The following is a 20,313-nucleotide window of genomic DNA, read 5'->3' as shown; positions in this document are numbered from 1 at the left end:
ATTTTTTAGTTATGCTTACCTTAGAACTTTAGATTCTGTTTATCTATTCGATAGGCCATAATTAATTTAAATTTGAACAAGTAAAATATTGATATTTGGCGAATTGAAGCAACAATATGTAAAAATTGACGTACATTGCACAAATCAAATTTCATATCGTGGTTAGAAGTTGGTGGCAGTCTCAGTTTACTTTCGTGAGATCGGCGTTAATGGTTATTTTAGAAAGCACAGAGGAATCTAAATAGAAAAATAAAATATGAGAAGCAGTAAGAAAAGAAATGGCTGGCAATTTATTTTCACATAAGTGTGGTAAATTTGCAAAATACTGAAATTCTTGCTAAATTGTCAAATCAAAGAATAACATTCCATGAAAAAAGAACAGAGGCCACCATATGAGGAAATGTATATGATGACAGAAATAAGGTAGAGAACCACTGTAAAACTTAATTTCATTTCCAAATATTGTAATGAAATGTCTCAAAATAGTTAACGTCATTTTGAAAAATCTAAAAATAGGGCCATCTGGGAGAAAAATGCTTACATAGTTTGCATTTATTTTAGATAATTAATTGTGTCATATTAATTCACATAATCTTTTCTTGTCTTCTAATATTGAAAGGAGAATATTTGCGTTAAAGCAAATGCTGCCTAGCTGTGGATTGTCAAACACAGTGGCCCTTGAGCAGAGAGATTAATACGGAGTTGTGTTTTTCCATGGCCTGTAAGATCAGTATAGAGAAAAAAATCTGTTTTGTTAGTGGGAAAAAAGCGAACTCTTTGTGGAGAGAGAAAACCTCAAGATGTTCTGCAGTTCTGCTTTAATACAAGTCATTATCTTGAAAGATACCTATGTAAGCTAGAACTCTTCTTGTGCTGCAGCATAATATTCTGGTCTCAGACAGAAAACTCTTTCCTGGAGAGAGAACACTGAGCACTTGGGGCTGTGTGTGCCCCAGAGTGAACTGAGTCTGGCACACTGTGGTCAGAGAATAAATATATATCGAATGAGTCACCATTTATAATTATTCCAACATTATTTTTCCTGTTTAAAAGTGGCCTTCTCATTTTTAAAAATGTCTATAGATAACATCCTAACACAACAGATAATTCTGTGTTATGAAGAGGTTTCCAAATTCTAAATAAAAAAAAACAACACGTTTATTTCAGGTAACATTTAATATGCTAATAAGTAGATATGAAGAGGAATGAACTTGTTTTCTTTGGATTCTGAGCTCTTGAGTCCTTACTCAAATGTTTGAATTTTTATATTCATTATTGTTGTTCTTATTAATAAAATAAAAATTATGGTGAACGTTTATTGAGTGTTTACCTACTATCAGATTCTGTGATAAGAGCATTACATGTACTTTTAAAAATTGATTCTTCCAAACAGCCCTATTAAGCTGTTGTGTAGATAACAGTGTTGTAACTTTCTCAGAGTTACATGGCCAGTAGTAAGTTATGAGCTCAAATAATTTTAAATCCAGAATCTGTTCTTGGAGTCATTAAATTTTATATGATAGTATGCAATTAAATTTTATAGGGTTTATTGTTATAAATCTAACCACACATAACCTATTAAAAGAATGTATCCGATTGCAAATTGATGACTTAGGGAAACTGAGCATATCTATCTGAGATGTTCTAACTACACATCATAACAATTATTATTTTAATCATCAGCCACACTGTCAGTTTTATTAATAACTTTGAATACCGACTGAACCTTAGTATCACACTAATAAATAAGACGAGGTTAACATATATCCATATTTTCATAGTCAGGATCAATATTATATAATGTGACAACGCTACCTATCTTCAATCCACATCTAGATGTAACATCTTTTTTTTTAAATTATTTATTTACTTATTTATTTTAATTAAAAAAATTATGGTGACATTGGTTAACGAAATCAGGTGTACAATTTAGCAGTAAGGCATATGTATATATATTTGTGTGTTCACTGGCCATAGTTCGATTTCTTTCTGTCACCACATATTTGACCCTTTTTACCCCATTTACTTCTTCCTCTCCCTTCTCCCTACTCCCTGGTAACCACTAGTCTGTTGTCTATGTCCATGAGTCTCTGTTTGTTTGTCCTGTTTGTTACTTTTAGGTTTATATTCCACATATAATTCTTATGGCTGAGTAATATCCCATTATATATATGCACCCCAGCTTTTTTATCCAATCATCTATCGTAGGACACTTCGGTTGCTTCCATGTCCTGGCCACCATGAATAATGCTGCTATGAACATCGGTGTGCAAATATCTTTCCAGATATGAGTTTTCTAATCTTAAGAATAAATACCCAGTAGAGGGATTGCTGGATCATATGGTAGATCAATTCTTAGTTTTTTGAGGAACCCGCATACTGTTTTCCAGAATGGCTGTACCACCAGCAGTGTATGAGGGTTCCTTTTTCTCCACATCCTCTCCATTTTTTATTACTTGTCCTGTTGATTATAGCTATTCTAACAGGTGTGAGATGGTATCTCGTTGTGGTTTTGATTTGCATTTCCTTAATAGCTAGCCATGTTGAGTATCTTTTCATATGTTTTTTGGCCATTTGTATGTCCTCTAGGGAGAAATGTCTTTAATGGTCATTATTTCAATTTGTAAATATTTGTTATTCTCCTTTTCCCCATCAAATTAGGCTCCAGGGAAAACTTTGGATTTCATAGAATTACTTTAAAATTCAAGCTAGTTTCATATTTGAGAGAATGAAAACATGTATGAAAAATAACTCATTGGAAGTCGTTAAAATTACTCAAAAAATTGCCCAAATGTATACACATTTTAAAAGAATAATATTTTAAAAGAATCATTACAGTAAATATTTTTTGCATTATCTCCACTCCCAAATGATCTGTGCACATGTAAAAGCACGTGTGTGAGAGAGAGAGAGAGAAAGAGAGGGGAAAACAGAAAGATAGAGAGACAGAAAGAGGGGAAGAGGGGAAAACAGAGAGAGAAAGAGAGAGGAAGGGGACAGATGGAAGTGGTGGAACTGTTATTCTAGTACTTGAGAATTTTATTAGAGATATAAAAATTTTAATAAAATGAAATTGATGAGGATTTTTAGATTTATTCTTAAGATCCGTATAACGTCAATTTTTACAGAATAAAATGAGATAGCATATTGGCAATCACCTGGTCTTTCTGTATAAAAGATACAGTACACTTTAATAATTAAAACAAAAGAAAAAAACCTCTTCTATACTTCTAAGGAAAACATTTTTTTAGCACAGATTTATTTTTTTCTTGATATTCAGTTTGGAAGAATTACTATATCTGTAGAAGTAATTATTACTATGCTAGGTACCTGTGGATCAGGTTAAAATGAACTAGACATAATTTTCATATAATTAATACAAAACGAAATTAAGAACTTTGATATTAGTAGATTGGATACAAATAATGCATGTTCTAAGGGATTATTTCTTCACAAGTATTTGCTAAAGAGTTAACAACAGTTAAATATATACATTTATATATATTACAGTAGAGTAAAATAATAAAAATTGAAAAGATTAAGTCATATGTTCTTCCATGTAGAATATTTTCCTAGTTATAGTGCAAATTTATATTCTAAAATAGGAAGGAAAGAAATGACTAGGCTTAGCTTCAGTATAATAAAAGGATACCTACTTAGTATAAGTTCTTCTTATTGATCATAACCATATTTTACAGTTTTGAACCTTCTGTCCTTAATTGATGAACTTTAAAAACATGGCATTATAAGAAATGAAACTTGTTTATGTAAATGATGCTTCATTTTTCTGTAATTTATTGTTCAAAGGTTTTCAAAATGTTTAATAGAAGACTTTAAGAATATTTTATATAATAACTTCAATGCTATATCTCCTATGTTTGCTTTGACATGTTACATGACTGACTTTATTAAATAATGATTGTCAAAAGTTGGACCTGTGGTTTTTGCAATTAAAAACTCTATTGCTCTTCTGTACATGGTTTGCATGTAAGTGACCCCATGGGTCTCCCAAAGTGAGCCTTTAACATTCCAGAATTTTTACTGTGCATCTGTTGCTGGCATCTAGCCTCCCACCCACACAGGCTAAGACTAACTAAATGAAGTTTATGCTAGTGCAATAAAGTACATAAAGATGAAGTAATAAAATGGGAAGACAGTTACTTTATTATGCGGTCGCTAAAATAGCTTCACTAGAAGAATGTATACACGTATGTGAAAGAAAATAGAGTGTGTGTGAGTAGGAGAACCTAGAAAGTAATTTATTCAAATGGTATTTCTTACATATCTTTTTATGTTATATATTCCAGATGGGATTTATACAGCTCAATGAGGACTTCATATTTATTGAACCACTCAATGATACAATGGCCATAACGGGTCACCCACACCGTGTATATAGGCAGAAAAGGTCCATGGAGGAGAAAGTCACAGAGAAGTCAACTCCTCACAGTCATTACTGTGGTATCATTTCAGGTAATGCTTTCTCCTGAAGGATTTAACTAAATATGCAATGTGAGATGAATCCTTTCAAAAAAATTCTACCCATCCATCCATCCACCCGCCCAACCACCCATCCTTCCATCCACCCACCCACCTACTCACCCATCCCTCCACCCATCCATCCATCTACCCACTAGCTTTATCTTTTTTTTTTATAACATGGACTCTCTTTTGGTTAATGACAATTAAATATACTTATCTTAGACTTACCTTTTCGATTTCTGTAAAGTACCACATTTTAATATCAACAAATGGAAACACAAAAGGACTTCAGAGATTAATATATAGCATGCCCTATATCTCTTCTGACTTGTTAAGTGTTGTCATGGGATACGGGTCACTTCACCAGCATAGAAATGACACCGAGAGAACTCCAGCTCTCCTGAGACTGATACTGTGAGCTCATGGCTTCTTTTAGTCCACTGCTGTGAGAACATCAGAGCGATCTCCTTCCTTTGACCAGAACTATCACCTACTCATTTTTTCTATTTTCATTTGACCCAAGTAAAAATCATCTTGGAAGTTAATATTATCACAGGACTAGGAAGAAGAGTAACAATTTATTTCTTTGGATTGTATTCTTGGTATCAGAATACCTTAAATCTGGCAGTTTCAGAGGCACATACATGTTGCCAACCATCAAATCCCCATCTCTGTTTGTCTGCCAGTTCTTTACAGAAATAAAATGGTGACTATTTTGTGCACCTCCCTCCCTACTTCCTTTGGCAGAGATCTATGACATTAGTAAGAATGGTAAGAAAAATGAATGATTTCTGTTACTTAAGTAGGACTTGAAAATCATAGCCAACATTCGGAAAGTCATTAGAATTTTCCCAAGAAAAAATTTTTAGACATCTAAACCATGCATCTCGGTGAATATTCTGAGAAATACTTCCAGTTAGAATTGGAGGAAATATGAATTTATTGAAGAATTTTCAGTGTAAAGACTTTAAAATTTGACTTGCGGTGTAAAATTAGGTGCTAATGTAGCTAGTGCCAAGATATTAATTCTAAAGCTGGTTATGATACTTGAAGCCAGTCTAGATATATGAATTGCGATGATAGAAACATTTGCAGAGGCCACAGGATGTTCATATCATCATTTGTCTAGGGTGTTTGGATTCAGAAATAAATACAATATATTTTTCTTCAGATATATTCATCTCAAATTGATCTGTGATTTCTCTTTTCTGAAAGCTTATGAATTTAGTCTGTATGGGAATCACCTTCAAAAGTGGTTAAGCGAATCTATCTCCATGTCACCCTAGTCAATGCATATGATCAACTTAAATAAGACACTTTCCCCTTCTCTATTCAAAGAACTATAGACACAAGAGAGTTTTAACAGCTGAACGAAAGTCATAGCATTGTGAACAAGCAAAAGAAAGGCTTTTGGATCGAGAAACAATAACAGCAACAATGACTTGGATTTAGTCCATTTAAGTAGATAGCCTTGTATGAGCTATATTGAAAATCTGAACTGTGCAACTTTTGAATCATAGCAAGTTCCAGCTGTTATAATTACTCATGTACACGGATGACACAAAGCAGGCTTTGTGTGCCATTATGCATGGAGGAAAGGTTTCTAGAAAATTCTTAATTTTAATAGATTCATGAAGCATAAATACATGGTTCTTATATGGCAAACGTTTCTCATAAAGCTTTAATTGTTTTTTTTTGTTAGGCATAACTGTTATATATTAATTGACCTATTTGGATCAAGTACTTGCATGCCAGGAGTGCTAAGCTGTCATCATTTGGATAATTTATTGAGCTTACCTACTTTCAGTTGCTTTTTAAGAGTCTAGAATTTTAAAAATCATTTTGAAATCAATAATCCATGAAATAAACTATTGATTTACTTATACCAATATGTCTAATTGTAGCTCTTTCTTTCTTACTTCAGGCTGCGGTAGTAGCATATTAAACATATGATTCAAATTTGAATAATATTGCAGTACTTGCTCTTGCACAATGGAATCATGAAGTTTACTTGTATTCAGCTTGGTCTTCACACTATTCCCCTTCATCATTTAATGCCTTAAGTATATCATGCTTATATATATTTATTACATGAATATTTTTTCAAAACAGGGACCTTCATACTTTAGGATGACTATGTTGTATTCTTTTGTTAAATGATAATATGGAGGCAGGAAAGGCACGAGGTTGAGTGAGAGGCCCCAGGTTCAAAGCATATATGCATCCTCACTCCAACTAGGTACTCTTATTCAATTCCCTTACACTTCTGAACCTTAGTTTCATTATTTGCATCATAAACATGACCAGTCACCTCACAGGGATGTAGAGCTAAGTGACACAGCCCTTATTCTCAAAAGGTAACCAAAGTATTATTTTAGACAAACTGGTAAATGAGTAATTATACTGTCATGTGATAAGAACTGACAGACACAGTACACAAGATCCCAAGCTTCTGATATCGGGAGGCTGAGCCTCAAAGATCAAGTAAAACTTACCTATACTACAGAGAGAAAAGGAGACAAAGTGTAGGTAAGTTTGGGGAACAGATAATGGGCTTTGGGGTCAGATTGCCTGTGTTCGCATTCTTGTGCTATTTCATCCCAGCTGTGTGACTTTGGAAAACTTTGTCTCTCAAGAACTCCATTTACAATATGAAAAATGGGGATAGTGATACCTGAAGCTCAGGGCTATTGTCAGAATTAAATGAAATTATGTGTGCAAATGAAAAATGTATGTGAAATCCTTACCGCATGTTGTTAGTCAGGGAAAGAACCTATCAGGCGGAAGGAACAGTACATGCAGAAGCATGAAGGCAGGAGAAAGCATCGTCTCAGGGAGCTGAGGCCAAATGTCTACAGTATGGTCATGAGATACAACCTGAAAAGGTAGTTGTCGACTGGATAATGAAGGGATTTGTATGTCGTGAGAAGTGCTTTATCTCGAAGGTAAAATTTGGTCTTTGAAGATTTTAAGACATTATCAATAAATATTTCTTAACGTTTTAGTATAAACTTATGCATATGTCTAGGACTCAGATGGCTACTGAAATTTTTTCCACACACCATCTATAACTGCTGTGGAGATTATTGTCAGTATATGGACAATGTTATGGAGATCCTACATTGAGCACTGGTGAATATGCTTATTAAAATGTCTTCTCTAACTGGAAGTGTGCGGCATCAATTATGTTGTTTTTATACACACATATGGGTAGGAAATGCCCTCAAGATTCATGAGATGAAGAATGCACTCAGCAATGTTGATGTAAACAACGAAGACTTCAAAGGAAGCAACTTAATAAAAAGATTACTTCAATATGAATGATTTTCACACACAGTGGTTAACTCCTGTGATGGTGTCTCACACAAAGTTGAGATTCTTAAGAAACCTAGAAGGTTCCAAGCTGCCTATTTAAATATAACATGCAAATCTGGATGCCACACACTGACAGTTTGGGGCCAACACAGCTGTCACTAGCTGGGGCAATAAAGGAAACAAACTTTTTTTCTCTCTCTTGCATGGTCTATTTACCACTCTTGATACAGTTCAGAATCTCTTCATTTTATAACTATCTCCTTGGTTTCATTTTCGCTCTCTTTTTATTTTTCTTACAACTCTGCTTCCTTCATGGATATGTCTTCTTCCACAAGTATACTCCCTAAATAGAGGCATTTCCTAGGATTTCCTCCTTTTCTTTCTACTTCTCACTCCACATGCTTTTCCTGGGGCGATGGAATCCAAATCTGTGGGTTCAACTTCATTTACACATTGATTAGCTCCAAAATCGATCTCCATTCTAACCTCTCTCCTGACTGTCAAGTGTGTAGTAACTTCACTCAGATGTCTCTCAGGCACCTCAGACTTAATCTAAAGCTGAACCCATCATCTTTCCTCCCAAACTCTGTTGATATTTCCCATCGACATAGTCACTCAAAAATAGAACTTAAACAATGCCCCCCCATGCACAAACCAAAACAAACAACAGCGACATGAAAGAGTAATTCTAACTACCTTCCCCATTTCCCCCTAAGTCTGATTAATTTTACTATGTTGAGGTCTACTCCCTATATAGCTATATCTATATCTGTCTGTCTACCTGTCCGTCTGTCTATCCATTTATCTATCTATCCCTTTTCCCATAATCAGTTTATTAGGTATTGTCCCTGCTAAGATGAGTCTTTTCATATACCTGTAGGAATGCCCCCTTCCTAAATATTATAAGTTTATATGCACTAATATATAACTAGATAGGATTGAGATTATGATTAGAAAAACAAAAATATTCATTCCTAGCTGCCATAGATCTTAAGATACAAAAAGAATAATTTCTTATGTTGTCCTTTATCAAGGTCTTTGGTATTAACTGCTGGTACTGCATATGAATTCATGGAGTTTACTTTGAACTATAGTGATTCTGTTGCAGAAGGCTACTGTCGTTTTTGTCCTTTTGCATCATCTTGTTTCATGATATAATGATGTTGCTTAAATAAGGAGCCTTTGCATTTATTTTTATAACAGTTTGGTTAACTTAGTTATCTGACTCTGCTTGATCGTTGGGTAACACTGTTCATTAAATAGATTTTCAATCTGTGTCACTGCCAGAAAAGGGGAAAACCATAAATCATGGAGATGTCTGAGACCAGAGAAATTTCCAGTAATGGTGGAGAGACCCAGTTCATGTTAGATATCAGAGCTAACTCAGTCAGCCCTGGAAGTCAGTCATAGAAGAGAACCAGTAGTTCAAGAATCAAGAGTTGAATTAATCCTGGCACCATGAAAAGATGTTAGAGGCCAAGAAAGGTGGAATAAGTAGTTAATAAAATAGAATAAAATAAAATTGAATAGAATTGGCAAGCCAAAGCCAAAGCTCCTGGAACAAGACTCCAGAAAAAGAATTTATCAGAAACCAAGATAAATGACTAGAACTCTGAGAATCTATATCTCCAAATTCAAAACAAAGTTAGAGACACCCGGGGAAACATGACTAATTGAACACATATGTTCATCTCCATGGGACTCCACTAACACACATGTTTACTTTCAGGGACTCCACTAAAATTGTAGTAAAGAAATACAAAGGCTGTTCGCCCAAAAGTACAAGTTTGGGAAAGGAGACGATAGCAGTTAAGTGACATTAACAGAATTTCGATAAACGGCAAGGAGAATAGGTGATAGCTGATTTAACAATGGATTGTGGAGATGGTGCATAACTATAGAAATTTATTAAAACTGAACTGTACGCTTAAATGACTGCATGTTATCTGCACATAAACTACACATCAATAAAGCTGTTAAAATAAAAAATTCATTATCGAAGAACCACACGCATAGAGGAAGTTGCAGAGATGGTGTGTCCAGCTGCTAAATTTTTCCAAAATGAACGTACCATGTAACCACCACTCTGATCAGAAATAGAAAGTTTCAGCACCATAGATGTTCCCTTTGTGCCTACTTTAAGCACAAATTTTTCTTACTCCAAGATATTCACTATTCTGACATCTAGCATCATATCTTCCTAGTTTTTGATGTTTCTATAAATGGAATCATACCCTACCTACCCTTTTGTAATTGGCTTCTTGTGCTCAGCCTTATGTTTATGAGGTTCATCCATATTTTTGCACATTGCAGTAGTTGATTTATTTTCATTGCTATATCACATTTCATTACGAGTAGCCCAATATTTCTTTATCCATTATGCTATTGTTGATTATTTGAACTATTAAGAATAGTACTGCTTTGAATAATTTGTACATGTGATTTGCATGCATTTCTGATGAGTATATATTTTAGATCCTTGGTCATTGGATATGCAAATGTTCAACTTTAGTGAATACTGCCGATCACTTTTTCAGTGTTTATCCTAATTTAAACTCCCAGCGTGTGTGTGTGTGTGTGTGTTTGGTACTTCCAGTTGTCCCCACATTCTTGTCTACACTTGAGATAATCATCTCTTTATTTTAGCCATTCCAGGGATCTTAATTAACTGATTGTAGTTTTAATTTGTATTTCCCTGAAGACTAATGAGATTGAGAACCTTCTCATATGCTTCTCATTAGCCATTTGGATATCCTTTGTGAGAAATTGCTGTTTAGTTCTTTTGCCAATTTTTCAATTAGGTTATCTGTCATTGATTTAGAGTAGCTTTTGTTTCTTTATTATGGAAAAGAATTGTAAATATCTTCTCCCAATTGGTGGCATGCTTTTCATTGTGATAGTGGCATGCTTTAATAAACAAAAAATTTACATTTTTATGTAGTTAAATTCATAAATATATTTATTTGTGATTACTACTTTTATTTGGCCCTGTTTGAGGAATCTATATTACCCTAAGGTCATAACTTCTATATGAGCCTGATGGAAGGCAGAACTAAATCCTTGGTAACCCGTGCATAATATTTTAGTAATTAGGGAAACTTGCCTGAAATTAAGATGCGTGGGAGAGTCACTTCAGGGACTTCTTGCAAGTAGACCTTTATTTTGTCACTGATTTCAAAGGGAAAATCATGGTATCTTTTATTTACTGAGTTATTTTCATATGAATCTCTATGCTAGAATTTTACTCATGTGACTTATTATAAGCCATCAACAACTCTAGAAAGTAGGTGTCAGTATTCTTCATTTATAGATGAGGACACAGGCTGACCTAGTGAGGTTAGTTGCCCACATGGCAGAGCTAATAAATAGTAGAAGCCCATTTAGTCTGATTCCAAAGTCATATCTAAAGCCAAATGCCCTTTTAGGTTCCATGTATGAAGGGAGCTTCTTTGGTTTTGCTCAACATGTTTTACATGTTGGTATTCAATAAACATTTTTTTAATTATTAAAGAACTTTTTTTTTTGTTCACTTTGCCAAGATGGAGGCACATTTGGAAATTCATTTCTCTGTTGCAGATAAAGGAAGACCTAGATCTAAAAAAATAACAGAAAGTGGAAGAGGGAAACGATATTCATACAAATTACCTCAAGAATACAACATAGAGACTATAGTGGTTGCAGACCCAGCAATGGTTTCCTATCATGGAGCAGATGCAGCCAGGAGATTCATTCTAACCATCTTAAATATGGTAGGCAAACTTTAAAGTGCGCTTGGAATTTTTTCAAGAAAACTCTAAGGAAGAAATGTGTGAGTATAATGAAGTTCTTTAAAAATTAACTCATTACTACTTCTTTCTCTTATTGACATCAGTAAAAAAATTCTTTAGGTTTACCAAATCATCTCAAAAGAGATATCAAAATAATAATTCACATCTTCTAGTAAAAAAAAAAAACTTTATTGTTCATTTTGATGTGGCAAAACTATTATTATTTCCTCTCTTTTTTTGTGCTTTTCTTTTCATTCTCATTTATAAAAGGCCACCTGTAGAAATTAGCAGAAATGTTATGTTTGTTCATATTCATGGCCCACCCAAAGTACTCTAGATTATGAGGTGGAACAAAAATGGAGGTTGGTAATCCATTGAGCTCTTATATAGGTGTGTAATATTGGATATCAGATGTACTACTAGTTGATGAGTAAAACCTAATACCTAACACCTAATATTTAACCAGCTGAATCACATGTAGCTGACTTCAATCACATGTAGTTGACAATTTCTGGACTGCAGAAATCTAGTTTGTACCTAGCATCTTATGGATGCTCAATATCCAGTGAATTCTTTAACTTAATGCCTATGGTGTTGGCTAAACCTCCTTCAAGGCAGAATTCGAAGGTTGTAGTGAAGGGTGGTACTTAGGGGAGAATAAATGTAAATAAAAGCCAAAGGTAAATGTTCATTTAAAATTACAGTTAACACATAAGGCAGGGAAAGCACCGCTAATTCAAGGATAAATATATCTTTGTAAAATTCTCATTTTTACAGTATTTTTGCTATCATTTGGCTTGTTTTTTCAGTGAATAGATTTCCCCACACTTCAGTCACTTCTGTGTATGTTCAGCATCCCCCTGAATACTCCACCAGCTTTCTGTACAGGGCAGACTAACATAGCCGACCAGCATCAGTCTTTCACAAGCAGTACTATCTCTGAAAGCATGGGTTTCTTGTGACAGTTTTGTATTTTCTATTACAAATTAAATAAATGCTAAATTTTACAAAAACTCAAGGTAACACATAAAAAATTCACCTTGCTTTCCAGAAATTCACATTGCTACATCCACAATGTTTTGAGAAAACCTGTTATAATGGTGATCTGAAACAATTAAAGCAACAATGGCCTGCAGGCTTGTCTTCCTGGGCAGCATCAGAGGGGAGAGCTTTGAAAACCCTGTTGATATTTGGCGGCTAGCCTGGGAAAGAAAAAAGACTCTAAGGAATAAATTGGGAGGAGGAATAAAGCAGGCTGGGTTTTCAGGACCTTTCTCAGAAGAAAGGAGGACACTGGCATTTTATGAATTAAGAATTAAGAAAAATTCTAGGGTTTAGTCACTAAAATTCTTCTCTTCAGTATTACGAAAAGCCCTATCTTCTCTTTGTACCCCATTGAAATGCCTAGACTATCCGGCCTGCTGTAAGGATCTCAGAATGCTAGGTCTAAATTTCTTGGTATCCAGAATGAATAACTAAGTTATTATTGCTTATTATGCTAATTTTTAAATAATTAAAAAAATTTAAAATATATAAGATTTCTCAACTAAATTGAGACTTCTGCCATGTCTGGGCTTTAAGAAAAATTAAGATGTTTTTCAGTTTTATTTTAGGATTTTTATTTTTATTTGTTTTTAGGTTTTTAACCTTTTCCAACACAAGAGTCTTGGTGTGCAGGTCAATCTTCGTGTGATAAAGCTTATTCTGCTCCATGAAACTCCAGTAAGAAAGTCTTGAGTTTTTTGTTTAATTAAGTGGGTGAGAAGTTGTGTTCGGGTACTTTTAAGTGAAGGGAATGTTAGGGATGTACTTTTTATTGACTGTCAATCCGGAAATATCCACTGAATCACTTAGAGTATACATAAACTGGTCTTTAGTTTTGGTTAGTACCTCAATTTTATTCTAAAAATGGAATGTTCTTAGTTTCCAAGGATCTTGGCCACAAACTTTAACTTTCTAAAAGTAATTTTAAAAAGCCATATGTAATGACAGTTTTATTTTCTTTTTTTGAAACGTGCTTTTAAAGCCTTTTCTTAGATGTAATTCATTTTAAATGAAGGATATTCTGTGACATAACTTTATCATACTGTTTGACTAGTACTTTGTAAAACTTTTCTTCTTAAATTATAGAAATAATGGGGTACTCAAGTAAAAGTTCCACGTTCTCAATATTTCATTGCACTTCTGTCCTTTTTCCGAATAACATTAAAAGGATTTTGTAATTATTGTACCTTCACAAAGTTTTAAGATTTTTAGGTTGGGCTAAATGAACTGAATGTCTTCCAGGTTCTAATTAATGTTATGGTCAGCAGTTTGTTTTAGTAATTCAAAAGTCCCCTCAGATTTTAGCCGTTATTATTATTATTATTATTATTTTGGTATATCTGAGAATAATTTGCCTTGAAGTGAAATCTCTTCTTTCGCAGGCAGATCTATACATTGGGCATCATGGAGAGAAAATGCTAGAGAGTTTTTGTAAGTGGCAACATGAAGAATTTGGCAAAAAGAATGACATACACTTAGAGATGTCGACAAGCTGGGGAGAGGACATGACTCCTGCGGACGCAGCTATCCTTATAACAAGGTCAGTTTTCCAAAGCCAATTAAACGACATTCCTAATTCTATGGCCATGCTGCTAATCCTATTAGTCACTTCACAGAATGCTTTTATTCCAGGTTTTGTGTTCCAAAACACTTTTGGCATAATAATGTTCTTCATTTCCCTCGATTCGTAGTAACTGTTTTTGAACAGCCATTTAGTGGATGGCATCTTGACAAAACATTTGGTTAGTGAATTTTAAAAAGTTACCCTTAATTTTGAATGTGAAGACGTAGTCATTGGTAATGATAAGTGAAAACTACGGTGAATTTGGGCAGAATTTCGAAATTATGAACCTGTACTGTATGTTTTCCAGTCATCACCATATAGAGGGACCTAACATGTTAAATTCAAGAATCGACAAACTTTCTGGTTCCATCACATAATACACAGTAACATTTAAACATGATTTTCTGTAATGAAGCTATTGAATACATGATAACTTCTTGTTGTTGAAGATATAAAAGGTATTCTAGTTATAAATAATTCATAAAGATGAAGAGAACTCTATGAAAGAACACAATTAGACTTCTATAGTCAGGCGTACCTGATATTGGACTTCTGCAGCAAACCATAAAACTGGGAAATACTTATTTGTCAACTACTTTCAGTCATCGGAGAATGAACAATGCAAGACTGCAACTCTGAAAGAAGGAACACTTATTAACCGAGCCCCATAGTCAATCCAGCTTTTCACCTGAGAACAATTTTTGACTGGTACCACAAGAGTGGAGCAACCTTGTTAATACCTTGTTATGACTCCTGGCATTTAGCTGAGAAAGCAGAATGGCTGTACCTTTATAGAAGGGGTCATGATCCAGAGAAATGCCTGCTCTTGACCTGCCCTAACAAAGCCTGAAACCAGCCCCAGCAGGATCTTTACAGGAGATAGAGTTTGGAGGTTGAGTCCCACCAATTTACAGAGGCTTGGGAATCATCTTGCGCTTTTGATAGATCCTCCCTACTAAAGAATAAACTTAAACTAACCTAAGTTTAGAGTGCTCAGCCAGTCATTGAACTGCTTCCTAAAATAAGAGTTAGTACTCTTCAGAGGAAGGTAACAGAATCCTGTATCTTCATAATATATAATGTCCACAATGTCTAAAACATAACAAAAATTAACTAAGCAAAGCAGCATGAAAATGTGACCCCTGGTCAAGGAAAAGTAATCAATAGAAACTGACCCTGAGATACCTTTGATTTTGGATTATTGTAATTGGAATCTCCAAAGAAGAGAATGAGAATAGGTAAGAAAAATTATTTGAAGTGATAATGACAGTTCTCCCCCGTCCCTAAATTTGATAAATAACAACTTATAGACCTAGGCATAGCCTAGAAAAATTGGCAAAAACTAAAGATACAGAAAAGGAATTTTGAATTGGCCCAAGAAAAGAGATATATTACACAGGGAAAATAATGCTAAGATGGATGACTGACTTCCCATGAGAAAAAAATGAGTCCAAAAGATCACTGTTTTTTCATTAACTATTTTCATTTTCATTAAATATCTCATGTATAGGAAAAAAACCCTATCAATAAAAATTCTTAATGCATTTTTAAGTGTACTTTATTAATCTTGAAAGGGTATTTACACACACATAATCAAGAACTAATATCATACTTTATAGTTTTATAAAAAACATATTAGTGTTTTGTAAGATTATAGGCAAAGTAAAGGTCTAAGTCCATTTCAAATTATTCAACAAGTAACCAAGATTTAATTTTTTTATCTCATAATTTTCTCAGTTCTCTGCTAAATTTTTACAGATTTGTTTGAAATATATTTAAATTAAAAAAATTTAAATTATACTGTTAAGGTTATTAAATTATATTATTTATTTTTATTTAAATTATATTGTTAGGATTGTTAAAATGTGTTCTGAAAATATGCATCTTTTCTGTGGCAGAGGTCCCCTTAATGATATTTCAAAGTGACAGCGTAGATTTGGAAAGATCCTGTAATTAAATGTACAGGCCATTATAAATCGCTGTAGTTTTGCGGTCCACTAAGAAATCAGCTTATACTAAAATTTATCTTGTTTATGACTTTAAGCATTTTTTAATTCGAATAAGATTAACAAATATTAATGTTTACTTAACTCTACCAAAACATTTTTAATGAATTGCTTTTGTAAAAATAATAGAGTAGCAAATATTGCTATTAATGAAGATGATTAGAATTACCAGGGAACATATCTTCCTTATTTTTTTATGTTATATTTTATAATAATTTTACATGACAAGTTTCTTAAATATATTTTATTTTATTTAGTACTAAATATTATATTTCTGAAAAAGAATTTATAGCACCATATACAATCCATAGTATTATTTATGATCACATAAGTTATTGTATGTGGTTAATTTGAACCTCTAACCTGTATTAACCACCACTCTGATACAGAGAAATTAAATTTCCAGAATGCATTAACCATAGTGGTTTGAGTGGTTTTTATGTATTTATTTCTCGATTGATAAACTTTGTCTTCCTTCTCCTAATAGTTATAGATTTTGGAACTAATGCTTCTGAGACTAAAGAGGATGCTAATCATAATTTGATGAATAATTCATCTTTTTCCCCTATTAAAAATATAATACATTTACTATAGAAATTTGAGAAATACAAAGATAAAGATAAGATATTAGCCTATAATTCCACTACTCATAGGTAACATTTAGGACTTATAGGACTAATTATAAGTAACAATTTTAAGTGTATTTCTACAGTTTTATATCCTATGTATTTGTGTAACTAAATACATGTATTTATAATATTGGGATCATACTCTACATGCAAATTTTGTTTTGCTCCACCAATAGTGTGACATGAATTCCATTCTTCATTTCTATTGCCATTTTTCTCTTCAAATCTCTGAAAAAAGAATCTCCTGCATCGATTTTTTTTTCTTCTGTTACAGAGCTTTAAAAGCCATGCTTTTAACTAACTACTCTTCAACATTACCTCCCTTCCTCCCTGTTGCTAGCATTCAATAGCAATGTAACACAGGTATTTCCTTTAAAGAGTTGTGTTATGTATTTCATAGGTTAAGAAAATATAAAGAATAATAAAATTAGCAACTGCCTGTCCACCTCTCTATTTAAAACACAGAATGTTATCCATGAAGTCAAAGCCCCCATTTTATATACTGTTTTGTAATAACATATTTTCCCTTAAAAATCTATTTCAAACATTACCATATTTTTAAATACTTCTTTAGGAAACTCTATAGCATAACTCTCTTCGCGGCCTCTCCGGCCCCCGCCAACTAATGCACGAACATATTCTCAGGGTACGAGTTGCCGAAGGTAACCAAAGTTCAGTTGGTATATATTCTAAAGAACATCATTTCATGTTATATACAGTTTTCTCTATTTGTTTTTCTTTTTCTTTTTTACTTTACACTGTGTCCTCCAAGTCTTTTCATGTCATTCATTGTGGAAGGTAGAATAATTTGCCTCAAAGATGTCCACACCCTAATCTCCAGAACCTGTGATTATGTTCTCTTATGTGGCAAAAAAACAAAAATAAACAAAAACACAACTTTGCAGATATGATAAAGGATGTTGAGATGGGGAGATTATCCCAGATTACCTGGATGGGTCCAGTGTAATCATAGGAATCCTAAAAGGTGGAAAATGGAGCAGAAGGTCAGAGTCAGAGAGGCTGGAAGAGGTTTTGCTGTTGGCTTTGAAGATGTAGGAAGGGGCCACGAGCCAAAGAGTGCAGGCTGTCTCTAGAAGCTGGACAAGGCAAGCAAGCAAATTTTACCTTAGAGGTTTAGGAGGAATGCAACCCTGAAGACACCTTGGTTTTAACCCAGCAAGATCTATATCTGCTTTCAGACCTCTGGAACTAAGATAATACATCTGTTGTTTTAAGTCACTAAGTTTGTGGTAATTCGTTATAGCAATAGGAAACTGATTCACTCATAATGGTTTGTATCATTTGGAGGGAGGAGCAGACATATTATTTTATTGCATATAAGTATCCTAATTTAAATAACTACTCCATATTTGTGTAACTTTCTGATTTTTCACATTTTGAGAAAAATGTATAAATGTCTTTATATGGTTATAAACATATTTATTTAGGGTGATTAAATAGTACTTGCTCCTGTGTTTAGAAATATCTTCTTCCTTATTGTCAAATGCTCATAAAATGCAATCAAATTGCATACTTAGCCATAGGCTAGGATACTATATTAAGGGAATGAACTGAAGGTAATAATATATAGGATTCGCGAGACTATTCTAGATAATATTCTCCAGTAAAACACACAATAACCTTTATTTTATAATTTCAATCCACTGTATCAGGTCAATTAATAAAATAATTATTCATCCTCAGATTTTCAAAACTTGAACTACAACTACAGGACTAAATATGTACTCTGTATACCCAAATTATATTTTTCAAAGATAAGACAAGATAAGGCCTATCTTTTAGTTATGGATAGAAAAACAAAGCTTCACTGTCTAAATGGGACTTCTCAAAACCTAATGGAAAAGTCTTTCTTTAGGGGTAAAATTTATTATAGTTTTGCTAAGCCACTTCATGTTTCATGGAAGAAAAAAGATGTTTATATACTTCCTCAATGCTTTAGCGGAAATATTGACTTCAATTTTTGTATCCTGATAACTAGGACTTAGAATAGGACTTACTAGATTGCTTCTGTTTTCTGTTTGCTTGTTTATTTTTGGTAAGCAATGGAATAAAACTCTGTAGTTGAAAAGAAGAAAAAAAAATCTATCAAAGGCTATACACATATAAAATATTGATATTGATAGATACTGACCAATAATTCTCCTTTCACTCACCTATGGAGCTAAGGTTTATGAGGAGGGTCACTGTTTTCAGCGCAGTGAAAATCAGCCCGCTTAAGGGAACATTTTATTGCTAAGTGACCTGGTGCCACTTGATCAGGAAAATCTAAATGAATAGTTTGAGTAATTAAATAAGAATCCCTTTTTTTTGTTGTTCTTAGTATAAACGTAAAGAAGATCAGATCTTTAGCTTTGCAAGCAAGTAGTGGAAATAAAATAAAAATTTTAATCTCTATAGATTTCATGTTCTTATTCATATTTGACAAGCTAAACTCATAACCGGCCTAAATTCTAGTGAATGCTCATCTTAATTATTAAATGTTGTGAGCACATTAGTAGGAAGAAATTTTAGCTCAGCTATTAATTTTGATTTCAGCTAAAATGAATAATGTTTGTGCAAATCCAAACCAATCTGCAGTAATATATTTGTTAAATTGTCCTGTGTGAAAAAATGAAATGAATAGTTTAAAGATGACCTAATGTTTGTGGGCTCATAGTAACAAAAACACAAAACATCATATCCCAACTATCAACTCTGTGATTTCTTAGTGTATTTTTCACATTTTTCTTTAAAATCATAGAGAAAACATAAGTCTGTGTCTCTTGAAAACACTCTTTAATCTCGAATTTAATTTTATTGATGATAGTTTTTCCTTTCCTATTTACCGAAATGATTTTGATTTATGTACGGTACTTCTGAAAGTTAGTTTTAAACTAATACCATTGGCAAGTAAGATAGAAAATTTAATAAAATATAGAAATGGCAGGAATATATTAATTTAATACAAATCATAGAATAATATTTGAATGAGTCATTTATAGGTATATCCCAAGGCACTATAAAACTCTACAATGAGACTTATTCTCAGATGCATCTTCATTCTTGGAAATTAAAGGCTACATTTCATTTTTTTCACTATAAATCAGAACTTAAGCAAAATTTATTGGCCTTCCCAGTTGCCAAAGTCTAACGGTATCATTTCCATAAACTCACATAATGAAACTCTATGATGCAGACTTCAGGCGCACTGAGGCAGCGTGAGCCAAAAATGAGAGAATTTGAATCCACACGATCACAGGTCTAGGCAAACAAACCCCCTAACCCCCTAATAAATCTTCAAATATTATGAAATTAAGAATATGTTATTTTGGTCCTCTGGAAAGAAGTTGAAGATTAAGAATTATAGTGTGATCTGAGGTTTTGAAACACTGCTGACAATTTATTCTTCAATTGCACTGAGAGGAACTTCTACTGCCTTTGTATAAAAGACCTTGTGTTTTTGAAATAATGTGCTTTATTCATTTGTTTGCTAAGTGAACAGAAAT

General features: G+C 33.3%; 1 protein-coding gene across 1 annotated transcript in view; it reads left to right on the top strand.

The window, feature by feature from the left end:
* The window catches only part of ADAMTS19 (ADAM metallopeptidase with thrombospondin type 1 motif 19), a 240,139-nt gene that overhangs the window by 65,898 nt on the left and 153,928 nt on the right, over positions 1-20,313 (top strand). Inside the window, exons 2-5 of the mRNA XM_025040686.1 lie at positions 4,308-4,473; positions 11,374-11,546; positions 13,203-13,286; positions 13,991-14,148. Of these exons, the coding sequence (XP_024896454.1) occupies positions 4,308-4,473; positions 11,374-11,546; positions 13,203-13,286; positions 13,991-14,148 (581 nt within the window). The remainder of the gene's footprint in view (positions 1-4,307; positions 4,474-11,373; positions 11,547-13,202; positions 13,287-13,990; positions 14,149-20,313) is intronic.

This window comes from Pteropus alecto, unplaced genomic scaffold (assembly GCF_000325575.1).
Source record: "Pteropus alecto unplaced genomic scaffold, ASM32557v1 scaffold78, whole genome shotgun sequence".
Taxonomy (NCBI): domain Eukaryota; kingdom Metazoa; phylum Chordata; class Mammalia; order Chiroptera; family Pteropodidae; genus Pteropus; species Pteropus alecto.
Note: the sequence above shows the minus strand (reverse complement) of the source record. Positions and strands in the feature narration are given on the sequence as shown.